The 19,113-nt window shown below is 37.2% G+C and overlaps 1 protein-coding gene across 4 annotated transcripts in view; it reads right to left on the bottom strand.

Moving 5' to 3' along the window:
- LOC111379437 (pre-mRNA-processing protein 40C) overlaps positions 1–18,650 on the bottom strand; it is a 29,908-nt gene extending 11,258 nt beyond the window's left edge. Inside the window, exons 1-11 of one of the 4 annotated variants that reach the window (XM_023002808.1) lie at positions 18,506–18,650; positions 17,876–18,096; positions 16,479–16,736; positions 15,684–16,323; positions 15,435–15,598; positions 13,228–13,268; positions 11,394–11,472; positions 8,583–9,053; positions 5,387–5,470; positions 4,753–4,893; positions 4,526–4,632 (exon numbers count right to left, since the gene is read on the bottom strand). In XM_023002808.1, coding sequence (XP_022858576.1) covers positions 4,526–4,632; positions 4,753–4,893; positions 5,387–5,470; positions 8,583–9,053; positions 11,394–11,472; positions 13,228–13,268; positions 15,435–15,598; positions 15,684–16,323; positions 16,479–16,736; positions 17,876–18,046 — 2,156 coding nt within the window. In that variant the 5' untranslated portion in view covers positions 18,047–18,096; positions 18,506–18,650. Of the gene's footprint in view, positions 1–4,525; positions 4,633–4,752; positions 4,894–5,386; positions 5,471–8,582; positions 9,054–11,393; positions 11,473–13,227; positions 13,269–15,434; positions 15,599–15,683; positions 16,324–16,478; positions 16,737–17,875; positions 18,100–18,505 lie in introns of all 4 variants that reach the window. The other 3 variants (XM_023002805.1, XM_023002807.1, XM_023002806.1) reach the window with 3 other exon arrangements.
- Positions 18,651–19,113: the final 463 nt, after the last annotated feature.

Below are 19,113 nucleotides of genomic sequence, written 5' to 3'. Positions count from 1 at the left end.
GAGCTAAGCCTCAGTTTAGTCCCTTGCAACCGAAAAAGTTCACTCAAAAATTTGCTAACAAACACTTTGTCATGATCTGAGATTATTGATTGCGGCATGCCATGCGATCGAATTCTCTCCTTAATGAAAACTGCCACCACGGAAGGAACTGAGAAGGGATGTTTAAGGCCCACAAAGCATCCATACTTAAGCAATCCACAACGACCAAAATTGAGTCAAACCCGTTTGATTTTGGCAACCCTTCAATAAAGTCCATGGATATATCATCCCAAACTTTCTCCGGCACAAGTAAAGGTTGAAGCAATCCTGCAGGCGTGAGGGTTGAGTACTTGTTCTGCTGGCAAGTTGCACAAGCCGCCACATAATCCCAAATATCCTTCATGATGCCCTTCCAATAAAATGTAGCAGCATTCCTTTTGTATGTCTTAAGGAATCCCCCATGGCCACCTATTTTGCCATTGTGGCCTTCTTGAAGTGCCAACATCACGAATAGAGAATCCTTGGGTAAGGCAAGTCGGTCACGGTATAACGTAGCACCTTGAACCAAAGCAAACCTCGAGTGTGACGTCGGGTCAGCTTGTAGTGCTGTGTGGATCTGGCTCAGTTCTAGGTCCTCTCACTGCCTCATCTAACTCATCTTGTAAAACAAATGGCATACTAAGTGCTCTCACTGCCTTATCTAACTCATCTTGTAGTAAAACAAATGGCATACTAAGTGCAATCACTGTTGCAGCTAATTCAATTCAGGATAAGGCGTCAGCTGCCTTATTTTCCAATCCCGACTTGTATTCGATGTCAAAGTCACACTCCAATAACTTGGTCAACCACTTTTGATATTCCGTACTTACCATACGCTGTTCTAGAAGGAATTTGAGACTCTTCTCGTCAGTTCGGACAATGAAATGTCTCCCAATGAGATAGTGCCTCAACTTTTGTATGGCAAATACAACTGCCATCAATTCCCTCTCGTAAATAGACTTACTACGGGCTCGAGAAGGAAGAACTTGGCTGAAGTAAGCAATAGGCCTCTGGTGTTGCATTAAAATTGCCCCCAAGCAATGAATGGACGCATCAGTTTCAATCACGAATGGCTTGGAAAAATTAGAACACAGGAACCGAAGCCATAGTCTTTTTTAGACTTACAAAAGCAGCCTCCACCTCGTCATTCTACCCAAGATTGTCCTTTTTCAGTTGTTGCGTAAGCAGCCATGCTATCCTCCCATACCCTTCTACAAACCTCCGATAGTATCCTGTTAGACCAAGGAAACCCCGTAGCTCCTTAAGTGATTTAGGTCACGGCCACGCTATCATGGCCTCTACTTTAGACATATCGACAGCTATCCCTTTTTCTTAGATTACGTGACCGAGGTACTCCAGCTCTTTCTAGCCAAACAAGCACTTCTTTTTGTTAGCAAAAAGATGGTTATCCACTAACTGCTGCAATACCCATCTCAAATGCTCCCGATGCTCTTCCACCGTTCAACTATAGAGTAAAATGTCATCGAAGAAGACCAATACAATCTCCATAGTTGTTTCCTGAAGATGTCGTTCATTAGTGACTGGAAGGTTGTATGTGCATTTTTCAGGCCGAACGGCATGATTAGAAATTCATAATGGCCCTCGTGAGTGCAGAATGCAATTTTAGGCATGTCCCCTATCTTCACCCAGATTTGATGATACCCAAATTTCAAGTCGATCTTTGAAACGATGGTCGAGCCGTATAACTCATCCAAGAGATCATCGATGGTGGGGATTGGAAATTTATCAACAACGATTGCTTTATTTACTGCCTGATAGTGAATACAAAACCTCAAACTCCCATCTTTCTTCTTAACTAAGAGTACTGGACTCGAAAATGGGCTCATGCTATGCTGAATAACTCCTGCAGCCAGCATCTCCTGCACTAACCTTTCGATCTCATTTTTCTGAAAATGTGGGTCTCTATATGGTCTCACACTAATGGGGCCTACCCCGAGCTGTAGGTTGATGGTATGGACATGATCCCGATGAGTGGATAGGTTACTATTGTTCTCGAAAACAGAAGAAAACTCCTTCAATACCTCGATAATGATCTTCGGTGGTTCTGGCATCCCCCCTTCGTCCCCAACAATGATATTACCCAGTTCCAATAAGAGCCCTTCTCCTTGCTCTCTGAATGTTTTTTAACATGGTCTTTAATGACACCGGTGTTCTATTGAGATTTGGGTCCCCTTGAAGAGTCACTGTAGTCCCTGCCATGTTAATGATCATCGTCAGAGTGTTCCAGTCCACTTGCATCTTTCCCAATTTCTGTAGCTACTGCATCCCTAATATGATACCTGAGCTCTCTAATTCCAAAGGTAAGAAGTTCTCTACTACCAATAGGCTCTGCAACTTCAAAGGTATCTACTTACAAATGTCTTCCCCCTTTACAGTGAGGCCGGTTCCCATAATCACCCCATACCCTGGAGTGCCAGATAGAGGGAAACCTAGTTGCTGCACAATTTCTGTACTCGTGAAACTATGGGATGCTCCAATGTCTATAAGAACCACGACTTTCCTTTGACCCAGTTTCCCTTTTAACTTCATAGTCCCAAGTGTTGTAAGCCCCACAACAGAGTTAATAGACAGCTCGACAGCCTGGCTTTCCTCACCTACTTCACCTTCGTCGTCCCCAGTCATATTCAGAGCATCGCAATTGCCACCACCATGTGTGTCCTCGTCATCCGGTGCGACCTCCATCTCCCTTACAATTAGCACTTGGAGCTCCTTATTCTTACACCGGTGGTCAATTGTGAACTTTTCATCCCAATGGTAGCACAAACCCCTTTCACGCTTCGCCTGCACTTCGGCATCTGTAAATCGCTTGAAGGAGGTGATATTTTTTTGGAATGGTCCAGGGCTTGCTATACGGATTGGGGCTATATTGAGGAGTATAGTGGGCTTGGGTGTTGGGTTAAAACTTTGGATGGGTTTTGATTGGAATAGGCACTGGATTTAGGTTTTGGTGGGCCTGGACTCCATTGGCCCACTTTAGTAACCCAATTTCTTTCTTCCGCCATCTGGGCTATCTCCATCATTTGTTCCAACCCTACCAGCCTGTGTAATTAGACCTCTGCCCTTAACTCTGGCTTCAATCAATTCATGAAACTACCTTCTAGCACCTCCTCCGACAAGCCATTCAGTGGTGCAACCAACGTCTCAAACAGCCATCGATAGTCCCTTATGGTGGTTGATTGCTGGACCGCCAAAAATTGAGCACACAACGTCCACTCCTGTGAGGCTCAAAATTGCCGTAGCAACCTTCAACTCTTCCCAATTCAAAATCGGCCGCCGCTTCTCCTCCCATTTAAACCACACTAAAGCCTCTCCATCCATACATACCACAATAGCATCCATCTTCTCCTCTTCTGTCATCCTATTAATCCCAAAATATCTCTCCACCCTGAAAATCCACCCGTCCGGATCCATCCCATCAAATACCAGCACATCCAATCGCCTTATGCTCAACTCCCATCTCCAATTTCCCAAGGCGTCGTCTCCCTCATATTGACTTCCAGTTGGTCTAGATTGGCTAGCCCAGATTCGACAAACGATGTTGGTTCCTCAGCCACCCCTTTGTCCTTGCGATCCCTCTCCTAGTTTGTCCAGTTCTGCAGTAGCATATCCATTTTTTCCATTAAGCATGTCTGCATGGAATGAAACTCTGATCGTAATGCGTCTAGGTTGGTCTGAAGCTCGTGATGATTGCTGCCCACCTTTTGTTCTAGCACATTCACTCGGTCTGCCAAGGTCATGGTTGTGATATATGAAATGGGTGCTCTGATACCAAATATGATAGATACCAAGAGCAAGCAAGGAAGAAGAACAGAAAATATGCAGGAAAATGTTTTAGAATTGATTAAATGGAAAGTTACAACTCGAGAAGAAAATCATAAGAGGCCATCCGAGAGGGCCACACTCTCCTAATATTCCTTTCCTCACCGTATTTTTCATGCCCCAAGACTCCCTGCAACTATTCTATTTATAACCCCCTCGTGTAACTAACTCCAGCCCTATCACTCTTTCTTAACAGAATTTGTTATCCCTTCTCCACCTTTCTTGATCCTTCTAGAATAGCTATGGTTGATTGGGGGCCTATCACATTCTTAATGATAGACATATGAAATAGAAGGAAGAACCTTGAGTAGATGAGGAAGAAAGTTGGTTCTCTTTCCCATAAAGGTACTATATTGTTACTCCATGTGCAGCTTTTGATTTAATACACATACTCAACCACCAGTCACTCGAAAAAATAGAAGACACTTTGTCTATAATTACAATTCAAAAACTAAATATCAATGTGGTGGGAGGTCAAGGAACAGTTTTGAAGGGCCAGTATCAAACTGTATTGTCAACAATCCAACTAGCAGCGATCAACAATCAGCACAAGATATCAAGCACGCATTCCTACAGAATGCCACATGTAGGTATATATATTGCTAAATGACCATGACTACTGCATTGTCGAGTTGTTTTAAGTATCAAAAGCAACAGTAAACTATACCTTTCATTCAACAAAAACTCTCTTTCTTTCCGGGACAAGACCTCAAATCGTGGATCCTTTCCCCATTTGCTCTTAAATGTTTGATAATCAGTGTTGCAATCAATATCCTGAAGGTCGGTGAAAAGTCAGAAATCAATCTAATCTCTAGAGCTCAAAATCTATACCTTATGATATCCTAATTCTAACAGAATGTGAGGATACTTTAATAAGACACAGCTGCGCCAAACCTCCTTTGCTTCTTCCAATAACTGCTTGAAACCCTCCACAGCAGCCCTCTGAGCAGCTCGTTTTTCTTTCCGCTCCTCTTCAGCGCGAGTCCGCACATAGTGCTCAAACAGCGCTCTTCGAGCACTGTGACTTGGGATAGCCTGCAAAGGAAGAACTTCATATAAAGAAAAGCAATAACAAGCTAATTTGTAGAATGGGAAAAAAGAAAGATCCAGAGATAATTCCCTTAATACCAAAGAATCCAATCCAAATTAACAGAACAAAACATGAAACAAGAAATATATACAGTGAATAAAAAGCACATTGAAGGTTTGACTGAGGCTTAGAAAAATGCTCCAATTTACATATCTTTAGCTGATTGTTTTCTTCTTCGACAGGCATTTACTTTTCACATGTAAAACTTTAAGAGTTTTTATCAAGAAAAAAGAAAAGAAAATTTTAAAGAGCAAATAAGCAGAAATATAATTTTATTTACCAGATGCAGTTTGTCAGTGCGCAGGCATGTATAACTATACAAGATAAGATTCCACTTCCCAGTGAATGCTGCTAATTTAGAGATAAGCATCAAGGAAAAGTAGATGGATAAATGATCAAATTGCCACACTTAATTCATTGCTATATGAATCAACAAACCTTAAAACGTGGATCAAACACTATCTTTGGAAGTTCTTTATCCCATTTCGAGAATGGTGCCACACCACGTTCCTTGAGCATCTCCTACAAATTTCAAAAGTACAAAGGATAATAGAATGGCAAAGCATCCAAAATCTGACCACAGAATCAAATAGTCAATTGTTATCCTCGCACATTGCTTGATGAACTAGAAAAAATATACATAGGCGATATATCCAGAAATCCTAAATTAATTTCAAGCATAAAAATCACCAAAGAAACTAGAATGGCAACCCATCCAATTCACATTGAGACGAGTTTATCTACACTATAAGGAAAGCTTGGAAATGAGTAATAAGTCGTGTGAGAAAGACCATACAAATTCCTACAACACAAGACAAGATAATGGTAGCATCTATGATGCTCGGACTCTCCAAAATGAGGAAGTATCCGTGTAGACACGACATGACACGGATACCGACACAGGATATGGGTCAGATTCTTGGCTTTGAACTCGGACACGGCTGGGAAATGAAGAAGACAATGGAAGGTGGAGTATTGCTTTTGGCCTGCGGTTGTGGCGGCAGGAAACCAGTTTATTTCAAGTCTGGTGATAGTAATATGAAGAAATTTATGGACGAGTGTAACATGGCAGCAACATTTACAAATTGCAGAGAGGGAAGATATGAGTTGGAGAAGACGAGATGGGTTTGGGAAAGATGAAAGGTTTCGAGTATGTGTTAAATGGATTTTGTGGAGCCCGATGAATAAGTTAATGAAATGAGTAAATTAGGTGGTTTTAAAGTCAACAATTCATGTTGCCATAAATTAGAGGTTGTCTTTAGTCTCTTCCAGGTTGTATTATTTATTGTAATTGAAGTGATTTATTGTTTTATTTAAGATAAGATTAGTTTAATATTTAATTTTAAATTTGTTCCATTCAATAGTTTAAGTTACAATTATCCATTTTGAATAATTTCTTAAAAATTGTAAGATGTATCCCCGTAACCATATCCAAAATTCGGATCCTTTTTTAACCGTATCCCTATATCTTAATTTTTAAAATGAGAAGAATCCAACCCCTAGATATGTACCCGTATCCAACACCCGCACTCGAGTCCGAGCAACATAGGGTAGCATGAATTTATCATTTTTATAACTCGAGAATAAAGCTTACTAACCACGACAAAACATATAAAGAAGACACATTACCCTGACCTATATACACACACATACATATGTTGTATGATTGAGCATAAGACTGTTAAAAGACAAATCTTTATAAGATGAATGCAATAAAAATAAGGAATACGATGAATCTGTGGTTAAACTCTTTTAACACAAAACAAAAAAGGAAGATACATGTTAACAAGTAGGATGGCACGAATTGAAAATAAATCACAAGAATGAGAACTTAGGTGGCAGAGAAATTTCTAGCGTGGACCTAACAAAGCTGCCATTCACATCATCAATATAACAGAACAAGAAGAGAGATGCTGCCAAAATTAATATGGCCTTGAGGTAGTTGCGAAAAGATTTGATTTTTATTGGACCTTAGTAGATATAATGTTCGATTGACTAGCATGAGCGAAAAACACGGATGAAGTCAGCCCAAAATCCATGAATAATAATGTATTGCCTTTTTGAGCAAAATAACAACCCATCATAACACTAGACTTCTGTGTCCCAACAGGCAGGACTAGCCCAACAAGGATTAGCATCAAGTCTCCAATTGCTGTATTTCTTGGTTCTCAACACAAAAAGCACGTTGGCACACTCACTGTTGCGCCTCCATATTCTCATGATTGTCATGCCACTCTTTTCAACTTTTTTTCATAGAAAACATATTTATATAAATAATAGACATAAAGATACATGCATCAAGAGTAGGAGTCTTGAAATATAACAAATCAAGGATATATCACATTTTTCTAACCAAGAACTAAGATAAGTGAAACTCCTTAAATCCATAGAGGTAGACACCCATAAAGAAGCCAAAAACTTTCCTTTTTTTCCTTTTTGGAAAAAATTCTCGAATCCTTTACATCCAAACTTCCCAAAATTTGCCAAAACAATAATTTTCCACATCATATTCTCCTGAGACAAGGCCAATAAGTTTGTCAATAAATAGCTCACTATGTCCATCAAAAAAACCCATTCAAAACCAATGTCTCTCAACAAGCTACACCACAAAAAATCTAACCTCATCATAGTCTGAGAATAATTTGTTGATAACTTTCTTCATACAAACCACAAAAGTCTACCATAAAAATAAGATTTTAGAGAAATAAAAATGAGATTTTAGAGAAACGCTCTTGAGGATGCATAAGGAAGAGGATAAAGCTGGTTTCCCTATAAAACTTGCAGGCAATGGAATGATTTCAAAAACTAAACAAACAAAATTAACGGAAATATTTTTCAATGCTGAGACTTTATACAATCTAGGAAGTCAGAAAAATACTTTCTACTCGGCACTTCCACTTTTCTGCTCATAAAATTTTATGCACATATAATGCCCATGGTCAAATGAACGTGCAATAACAACTGAAAATTTACCAGCTATCAATGATCTATTAAAACTTAAGCTGGCAAGGCCTTTGAATGAGAAAACCTTTCATAACATTAACGCTTATTTTCTTAATTAAAAAAATACATAGCAACTCAGAAACTACCCTCATCAAAAAAACACTAGGATTTGAAAACTCAAACATATGGTCCCACCTTATGTACCTTCTCAGATTCAAATTGGAGATAGAAGGCGATGGCAGTTGACATTGTAGACCAATAGGTTGTGAATTCAATAGATGATGGAACTAACAGTGACTTTACAGTGTTGTAATTAGCACACTAAGTTTATTCTAGCGTAACAATCATAAAGCATGCTTGGGAGTAAATTATAATTTAAGCAGAGGGTCACACGGAATGTGTGGATAAAATGTGGATAGAGTTGTGCCCTACAAAATGAGTGGATAAAAAGTATGTTCGACCAAAAGTGATTAAACTTTAAGCACCTCTTAAACACACACTTAATCTTCAGGGTGAAATGGCATATCAATTGTTCAAAAACTCTAGGAAAAATTACACCGTTTCTTAACTTGAGTTATCGTTGGGATTGGTAGAGTATATAGCCAATTGCCCTGTACTTATAATGTTGAGAGTATTGTAAATCTTACTGCCTTCATCCCCAAAAAAGAAACCTGAAAGGAAATAAAGATACCTTAAATTGGTTGATGCACTCCTCTTTGGTAGGACCTCTGTCTTCGTCCTCTGAATCAGAAGAGGAATCTGATAAATCACCATCACCATTAGCATCTTTGTGCTTTTCAATGCAGTCATCGTGCGGTGAAACCTTGGTCACGTCTTCAATCGTTTTTGAGCCATTTAGTTCTAATACCATCCCTCCTGACAAAGCAGAGCCTGTAGAAGTAGCAGCTGGGGTTCCAGAATCCTGTAACTTCCTTTTTATGAGATCAAGTGCAGAAGATTGTCCAGAAACACCTGAGGGTCTCAGAGCAGTGGCATCACGACCTCCTGTGTTAGCAGCAGGTGTACTTAAACTAACTGGAGCAGATCCTTTTTCAGTTATTACATTACTATTTATCGCCGATAGTGATTGAGCTTCTAAACAATCAGCATCCTGTTTCTTTTTCAACTCCATCACCTCGTTAGGAATTTGCCAGCTGCTTAGCTGATTAAATGATAGGCGAAAATGTAAGGTGACAAGAAGTCCAAAAATAATAAGAATATCTAGCAAAGAAGACAATTAATAAACCATAAGTCATCAAAATAACATTAGAGAAACAAGATAAAAAGAAGAGACAAACACAAGATATTCTAGAAGATGTTCTCTAATGTCACCCAAAAAAAAATTGGTTTTCAGACAATATGTCTTGGCCTTCTTGGCCTGAGAAAAGTCTTTTCTGTATTTTTCCTTAAAGTTGCCTTCATATTAACATAAGGTCCAGGGCAATAGACATCGAGGATATTGGTACTCTTGTGAACATATATGAGTCATAGCTTTTGTGATAGATGTAGCCATGCAGGAACGAACTAAGTTGCACTTATCAAAAGAGGAAAGAGCATAGAGCCTCCATTTTATATGGAAAATATGATAATAACTGACAGAGAAGAAATAGAAGAATATCAGAGGACAAGGAGCACAGGTTAAAAATTAGATCCAAGTACTACAACTCTTCATAAATAATTTTCCAACAACATTGTAGATCTGATAGTAGCGTCTCGTGGAACTCCACTTAGCCTTGCACTAGTAGCAAAGAGATCAACTCTATCCAATGTAAATGAGAAGGACCAATGCATAACTGAAACCCAACAACAATTTGCTATCAATCATTATTAGACTTGCAAAACTCATGATGCAAATGTAAAAGGCCAGCAACAGGAAAAAGAATTGGTCAAGTCTCCCAAATAACTAATATTAGTTTTTCAAGAACCATAAAATATGTAAAAGCCTTCACCATATAGGGAACTTTGTTTTCTAAGTAAAGGAGGCTAAAAGAAGAGAAAAAAGCACATCTTTCAAACTTCCAACTCTGATATGCAGTGACTTAGAAAGTAGAAAAATGACTCACAAACTCATTTGTTTATCATTAAGGTTAGGGGGGAATGGATAGTTACCAAGAAAACCCCATTATTATAAGAGGTGTAAAGAGGACAAACAATAAAGAATGGAAAAATGCAATTGCAAAGGGCATTATCTCTGTGCTATTATCCAGAAAGGATTAAAGAATTCATTAACTTAAAATTGAACAAGAAGAAAGAATATAAAATTGCCGGGAACTTCCAGATGAAGTGAAGTGCTTCACAAGGTAAATTTTTTCATGGCACTAAAAATCAGTTATTTTTTGAACATCCTTAAGTGACTAAACAGAATAAATTGACCTCAAATGGGAAACCTTGAAAAGATTATAATTGAAAAATAATCTATTTCAGTAAATGCTTCATGCCCAGGTTATGGATAATAAAAAAAGAATCTATTTATACCAATGCTTCATGCCAAAAGACAGGTGATAGATAGATTGACCTAAAACAGAAAATTATCAAAAGCCCACAATTGAAAATTAATAAATTTCGGTGTATACTTTATATCAAAAGGCATTAGTATTCATAATAGGTAGGTCTTCACTTTTCTTCTTCCATAAATTCCGGAATCTGGACAGGTTACAGCATATTTTCATGTGAATTTCCTTTCTCCCGTGAAGTTCATTCTTATTTACCTTCTCCTTTACTTTCAAGACTTCCATTACTGAGTCCCACAACATTAGTGCCATTTAGGAGCTAAAGAAACTCAGGTTTAGTCTTGTATAGTTTTCTTGCTAGGGAATTTTGGAAAAGTAATTTGCCCTCATTAGCAAATAAGCAGTCATCCCTGATTTCTTAACTAAAGATAATCCTTTCAGACTTTCCTGTGAACTCCATGTCTTCTACTATTGCAACTTCCTATCAGTAAACTTCATATATTATCCCCAAAAAAAAAAAAGGATGCTTGATGGATTTAAGAGTTTTACTCAAAAAGGTAAACATAGATAAGCACAGTATATAAAGGCAATGCAACATCAATGAACAATTTATCCTGTTTGATCCAAAAATTTCATATATAAAATTCATGAAGTAGTTATTCGCTAATTAGCAATAGACCCTTTATTTGAAAAATAAATAAATAAATAAATAAAAGAAAATAAAAATTGGACAGGAAGGATCACATTTATTTATGATTAGGTAGATAGTGATTTGTATCTATCTAGACTTGCACTTATTTGGTATGAAAATTTTTTTTTGCCTAAAAAGGTGCTACGAAACTTTAGCTAAAGGCAAATAAAAAATATTACTATCTAACATCTTATCAACCAAATTGGTTGAAAATCCACAGGAACATTTGAATTGAAAGGTAACTGAATCGGAAAGTCAAAGATGACAAACAAAAAATCAGCTTCTCATGCAAAAATGAAATGGCTCTAAGATGCATGGTAAAATGGTAAAGGAGATAAGAGCTTCAACCACATGACCATACCTGAGTTCTAGTGTTGTAGTAATATCTCCTACCATCATTAGTAGTAACCACTGCCCAATCTGTACCTGCCAGTTTCTCCCTGAACACAAGTATATAATTAAACAATAGAATAAATTCACAGTGATGCCATGTTCATTGTACACTGAGTTTGATTACAGACATGACAGAAAGAAATAAGAAGCTCCTTTGTTGAATTTAAGTCGATTTGTTTCGACAAGACAGAAAAGGTGCCATGTAACACTGGTCAAATGAGCACAAAATTGAATCATCGTACAAGATGAGAGTAGAACAAAAAATATATTTTATTCTCAAGCGTAAGAGATCTTTCAGTCCATACATTACAGCTGATGCCATATCATCCCTGACTAGGAATCACTGACACAGACACAACACTCACACATGGTTTTTTATTGAAGTAGGACATGAAAGGTCATTAGAATAATATTCAATGTATTCTATATTATTTTTCATAGTATAAAACCCCTTTTTTAATCTTTAAAATAGCGCAGGTTTCTTGCAATGATTTTAAAATTACATGGGTCTTTTTGAAATTATAGTTAAAATCTCATGACTTTTTTAAGATTGGAGTTAAAATTGACCCCTTCCATAATAATCCTATTCATTTTCAACTAATAAAATGTTTTAGGGGATAGTAAAACCAGATTTTTAATTTTAGGGGTAAAAATAGTTGAAATTGCTTTAGTTCAAAACATGCTTTTAATTTTTAAGGGTAAGATATATCAGCTCTGTCTCCCTTCCATCTTCCCTCATCTAGTGACTTTACATCCAGCCTCTTCCATGCCCCTCGACAATAGCCTCTTCTAGGTTAGTTTCTATTTACTTTTCCTTTCTTGTCTTTGCTTTTGATTTATTTATTGTTTACCATTATATCTTCAACGTATCAAGGAAGAAGGGCTTGTCCCCTAATGATTCTTGTGCTTCCAGCACATGATGGGCCTTTCAAAATTTTCTTTTCTCCATAAGTGGTACAAACTACAAAGAACAGGCTTAGCAAAGTATTAAAAAAAAAAAAAAAATTAGAAGTTCTTCAATAATTTATAAGGAAAGCAAAATGTATATCCCTGGTAGATGATGTATTTTAAGCATTTTCTTTCTTTCTTTTTTTGTTTTCATTTTGCTTCTCTTGACAGATAAGAGAACACTTTAACAAAAATGGTATAAGAAGTCAGAACTCAGAAAATATACAAGCTTCCATCACAGTAAAGAAAGTAGAACGTATTTTGAAGAACGATGTAAAGACACCGCTTAAAAAAAGAATTAACTCCATGTATCCGAATCCCAATTCCAAAAGAGCCATCAATCTCAAATAGAAATATAAAATATTAAACACATTGTTTCGTAAAATCCACAAGAATTATTTACTAAGAGCACAGAGGCTGATTGGTAGGAAAGAAAGATGGCTATCTTTCTGCCCATAGCATGGATTCAAATGCACAGTGCACTATATCAAGACAATCATAGTAAAAAGTTCCACTGTCCTCATCGAAGCCAGCAGATCATTGATTCCCTTGTTACTTCTTGATATTTTAGGCATTTTAATAAAATGATATTAACTTCCATTCAACTATCCATATTCAACAATAATGTGAATCACATCTTCATTCTATATCTCCACTAAACCCATTAGCAGTATACTTTTGACAATTTACAAGTTGAACAGGTGTATTCAAAAAGTAAATCTCATACAAGAGGATGTACACACCATGAAATTGGAAAGGTGTGAATATCCGAACTAGAAAATATTTTATCATTCATATCAAAACACGATCAAAATGTTCAAAAGAGTATGCCACATTAATTGTAGAGAACTTACCATGAAATTGGAGTTGGCTGCATGGCTGCTTTATCGGGCTGCTTTCACAAACAAAAGATAAAATAAGAACTTAACAATTTAGGCACCAACAATACCAGGCTAATTAAAGACATGCACAATAGACAAGAAAATAGTGACACACGCAGCAATCAAATGGGATAGTTACGCAAAGGAATTCCTTTTGAGCATATTTGGTACACAGTACAACTAACAAAACTTTAGCTGTTTTTCCCTTTCAATATTGTCTAATGTCGTATCGTCTACCTTACCAAACAAGCCAATAAGGTTCTTCAGTTTCTTTATATTATGGATTGTCCGTGATTATTTTTAAGAATATACGGAAAAAAATAATTAATCAGTATTTCAGTACAATCAGCTGCCGGGGAATATCCATAAATAGTGTAATCAACACCCCATGGATACTTTTTCCTTTAACAAAAGGCAAGCAGAGCCTTTGAGGTGCGTACAGGATTTTATCTGAAGATCTCCAAGTAAATGCTTAAACCCTTGACCATTGAACTCATTAGTCGATTCCATTGCATATAGACACTACAAAGTCAGCAGTCATTTGAAATACGTGATTGGATCATTTGACCACATTTGGGGTCATCTGCACTGAGCATTGCTCGATAATACTGTATGAACTTGTAAAGCATGAATTATGTAAAAACAAAAATATTGCCGCCACAGTTAAAAATGATTGTTATGAAACTGATACAAATAATGACTCAGAGTTAAAGATTACTTTAAATAAAATGAGGCAAAGAGAAATGAATCCTGTGAAAAAAATTGGGTTGGCCAACAGTTAGGGAATTCAGGGGCTCAAGGACTCTATTTACAGAAGTAAAAAAATATAAAAATAATAAATAATAATTCTTTTTAAGTTATATCATTGTAAAAATGGAAGGCTACAGAAAATCATTTTAAAAAAAAATATTGTTCAGGAGCATCAGAAGTTCTTTTACTTTTTCTTTTTCATTTTTTGGGTTTGGGTGGGGGGGGGGGGGGTTTAAACTTTTTGTTCTTTTTCCTTTTATCTGGCACAAATAGAAAAGATCTTATACTTAACACTTGAGTCACAACAAGAGCATGAAAGTCCAGTAAATAAGATGTAAATGAAATTAAAAATTCGCCTCTGTACCTAGAGGGTTATGATTGGTGGAAGAGCCTATGGAGAAGAACATAAAAGAAGCAGATCACTGTCAGAGAATATTAGAGTAGCTGGGTCAGATCTCTAGAGTGACCACTAGTTACCTCATTAAAGCTAAAAATTTTTTTTTTTTTTTTTTTTTTTTTTTTTTTGGGGGGGGGGGGGGGGGGGGGGTGTTTAAACTCTTTGTTCTTTTTCCTTTTATCTGGCACAAATAGAAAAGATCTTATACTTAACACTTGAGTCACAACAAGAGCATGAAAGTCCAGTAAATAAGATGTAAATGAAATTAAAAATTCGCCTCTGTACCTAGAGGGTTATGATTGGTGGAAGAGCCTATGGAGAAGAACATAAAAGAAGCAGATCACTGTCAGAGAATATTAGAGTAGCTGGGTCAGATCTCTAGAGTGACCACTAGTTACCTCATTAAAGCTAAAAAATGGCATCTTTGAAGAATACATAGGGGATTCATCCATGAAAGCATGTTTAGTGGAGTGAAAGCAATTTATTGTCCGAAATAATGTTTGATACTGGAAGAATACAAAAGGTTTGTGGGTCCTTCAATAAGCAAGAAGCTCTTTTTAAAAGCAAAAAGTGTGGATGGTGATTTATAGATTCCTCACTATGATTTACTTCAGTTAATGCTCATCTGTTTTTTATGCTTTCCTGTAAGTTTTATGAGTCAAGGGAATTTCGATGCAGTAACATTCTTATAGTTGCGGTTTGTGAGCCTTCAGTAGGGTATTTATGGTTAGTTGCAGCCTTAGACTTAACTAGCTCTGAGTTTCCTACCTAGTCTTCGCACATTAATTTTTGACAAGTAAATTAAGTCCTATATGTTATCCTGGTTGGCTGAACAAGAAAGAGTAGAAGCTATGCAAATACAGCAGAAACATTGAAATCAAATGCAAAAATTTTATCTTAAAACAATTGATGTTTTGTTCTGAAGCTAACCAAAAATTGGTTGATAAGAATGTTAGTCCAGAGATGTAAAAGGTCCTCAAAAAGACTCAATTGTACCTCTGATGATCAGAGACAACATAAATGGTTGCAGTACCTCGTCTTTAAAGCCCAAAGGTTTCTCATAGGTAGATACCCCTGTCAAAGAATTATAATAGTATACAACCCCACTTTCAGTCCTGTGTGCTGTCCAGGCATCCAGTTGTTCTCTGACAGAAGCTTCATCTTTGATCTCATCATTATTGACATGTTTACTACTATCTGTATAACACAGACAATTTATAACACCAAAATATAATACTTTGAATCTTAAATGCATTAACCTAAACATGAAGTCTCGACATACCAATGCCAGGAGGTAACTCTTCCTGCACTGACCCAATGGTTGACTGGTCACCAGAAGCCACTGAAGATGCAGAGTCCCCAACAGAAGATACTGCTGGAGTAACTCCAGGAGGTTGGGTATTGGGAAATGAAACAGAAACTGGCAGCATAGGACGAGTTGACATGGGAAAAGGACCAGGAATAACAGTAGGGTATGGTGAAAATGATGGCCTAACAATGCCACTGATCTGTGGGATTGGGGACTGCAACCATGGTCCTGGAGGAGCTGCTTGAAATGGAGTAGGATATGGAGTAAAAGTCTGCTGCTGAATTGGGAAATTAGAGAGAACAGGAGCAGCAGGCATGAAGGATCTTGGGAGGGCAGGAGAATCCACAGATGAAGGGACAGCAGATATATTTGAAGATGAAGATACAGAGGACGCAATTCCAGGAGGACCAGGCGTTATAGGAGTTCTAGGCATTCCTGGAGTCACCTGAAATGGTGCAGGGGGCAACCAAGCAGCCGTGCTGCTAAAACTATTAGATGCATAAACAGTTACTGAAGGACTTGGATTTGTAAGAGCAGGCTGAGAAGCAGACTGTGTGAAAACTTGTGCAGAAGCAATTGCTCCAATCTCTTGAGTAGTATTTGCTCTTACGTTCTACAGCCAGAACAAAAGCCTATGAACTCAACAGCAATTCTGACTATTTTGCATACAATATAAATTGGGAGCTATATGCATATATCCACATTCAGTGGCTAGAATTTATATATTATAGTGCATCTAAGATGTAGAAATTGAACCTAAATACATACAGTTTCCAGCGATAAGTTGTTCTGCATCAGCTGCTGATGCCCATTAAAAGAGAAGTTTGCAAAATGCGAAGAGCTTCCTTGAGGAAGACCAACAGGCTGAGGGCCAGGAGGGGTCATGACTTGTGCAGCAGTTCCTGGTACAAATGCACCAGGCTGTGAGGAGTGTAAAGGAACAGGAGAATGCAAGAATGCTGGGTGTGCGGATGGTGTAGGAGATGAAGCATTCCTTCCCACTGGAGAGTGACCCTGCTCAACAGCCTGCCATGAATCAATAATAACAGTCATAAACTTCCCAGCGCACGTACGGATGTATAAGATGAATTTGTCAAAAGTGCTGTCACGTCAAATTTCTTATGACTAATCAAGATGAAATTCCAAGCAACAATCTCAATGAAACTGAAAATGAAATTATACTTCAGTCACAGGCTTAATACCCAAAGATGAACAGGGACAGAAAAAATACTGGAAGCTAATTCTACATTAATTACAACACAGTGGGTAAGAGAGTAATATTAGATATCGATAAGGATCTTTTAAAAGGTGCTACAGATATTTTCACAGTTTAATAACAATAAACCAGAATCCACCACGGAAAACAAGATTATAAACTAATCTAAGATCCTGGTATTTATTGTACTAAAGATGTTCCGCCCAAACAATTAAGATCATCAACTAGCTAAGTGATAATCCCCTCTTGAACACATGTCCTAGCACGTCTCCCCTCATAAACAAAAATGTGATAAATTAATTACTGAAGGTTTTAAAAGAGTGCCCGGTGATTTATTGGGAATTGTACAAATTATTTGAGATATGGGAAAAGAAGTGCCAATCTGGTAATTTCCAAATTGAATTGCAGATAAACTGCCGGTTCACCAATAATCAATGGTGCTAGAACTGCTGAGCCTAAGCTACTTGCAATAGCACCTCGAATTACTGGAAAAATATAAAAAAAGATTGGGCCATGCAGGTTTTCCATAATAATTACAAGTCAGGCCAGTTTCATGAAATGTACCACGTGTGCAAATCAAGAGGGTACTGACATTGGAGATCACAGACTCAATTCATGAGTCTACAGCCTATCCTCCCCCACATAAAAGGACTTTTACTAGAAGTATCAGATTCCTCGTTTATGCAGCTTAATAAAACATAATGACAAGGTTTTTACTCAATGGGTTTCTCAACACATGCATTGCAAAAATGTGTTCAGTTTAGAGTACATAGAGCCCTACCGTGCTAGCAGATAACCCTGACCACTAGAGAAAATGTATCTATAATGCAAAAAAAGACGAAGCATCACTCGTGGACAAACTAGAGATTGAACTTCTGATTATTACAATGAACAACCCTCTGACAATTTAACTAAAATACAACATTTTCTTCTTTTTGTGATTACTTACCGAACTAGCAGATGACAGCTGTGAACTTCCAGAAGGTGGGTTGTTCCCATTCAAGTAAGAGAAGGAAGGTCGCACGACACCATAAGCAGTAGCACTGTTTTGTTTTGGTTCAGATGCATCTTGTGAAGGAGCAGTTGGAGTTGAACTAGATATGGAGCGCAGCTCTGACATTTTTCCTTACTTTAACTTCCTTAATAACAATAAAGAGTCCAAGGAGAAAACTGCTAGAAAAAGAAAAGAACTAGAATTTAAGAGGGAAAAATCAAAATATATTGCCAATACATTTACATAGTACTTTTCTCAGAAGGCAGAACTCGGATTTTCACATTTGACTAGGAAACAAAGCATTAACATTTGACAAGATGGATAGGGTTAAATTACAAATATTTGAAATTCGGCTAGTACCCACTAGTTACGATCGTAATTAAGCAACTAAACAAAAATTAACAACAAAAAAACGTATATACAAAAGTCTGTGTGACTGTTTAACTGGAATAGCAATTCAGCTTGTACATCAATGACGAAGAAACTGTTTAATTTTCTAAAATTGGGACAGTATGAATGAATGAGAACGAGTAATTTACTGATTTAGTTATAAAAATAACAAAGACGAAATAGGAAGAGACGTACCAAGTAGCGAAACCAGAGAAAAAGACGGCGAAAGCAAGAACAGAGAAGCAGCTCCGACTATGGCGTCAGGGCCTGTAGGGGTTAAATGATGTAGTACATCGTACCATTTGGGCGACAAAACTGGTAGCACGATTTTAAGTTATTTTCACCCTAGATCCCTAAGCTTTTGAAATGTTGAATTATAGTACACGAATGGTCTGTAATTGATCCCATGTGCAAATAAATCTCATGTTTAGTTCTCATTTCTAAAATTCAATTTTTTTCAAATTTATTTTCAATTGTACAATAAAATAATTTTAATCATAAATTCATGATTTTTTCTCTATTATTTAATTATACATTTTTCAAAAAAAGTGGTTATAGTCTAAGCCCCTGTTTGATTAACATTAAATTAAATTACATTACATTCCATTTTTCTCCCTCCTATTTTCAACCATACAATCTTCTATAAAATAATATTACACGTAAATCGAAAACTTTACCTTCTTTTTCAACCACTCATTTTTCTAAAAAATACTATTCCCCCCATTACCATTTTCAGGTAATGGGGGCCAAACAGGGTGTAAATAGGTGTCCATAATACTCGATAGCTAGTGCTTGTGGTGGAG

Source organism: Olea europaea, unplaced genomic scaffold (assembly GCF_002742605.1).
Source record: "Olea europaea var. sylvestris unplaced genomic scaffold, O_europaea_v1 scaffold199, whole genome shotgun sequence".
In the NCBI taxonomy this organism is placed as follows: Eukaryota; Viridiplantae; Streptophyta; class Magnoliopsida; order Lamiales; family Oleaceae; genus Olea; species Olea europaea.
The sequence above is the reverse complement of the archived record's forward strand: the minus strand, read 5'-3'. Positions and strand labels throughout refer to the sequence as shown.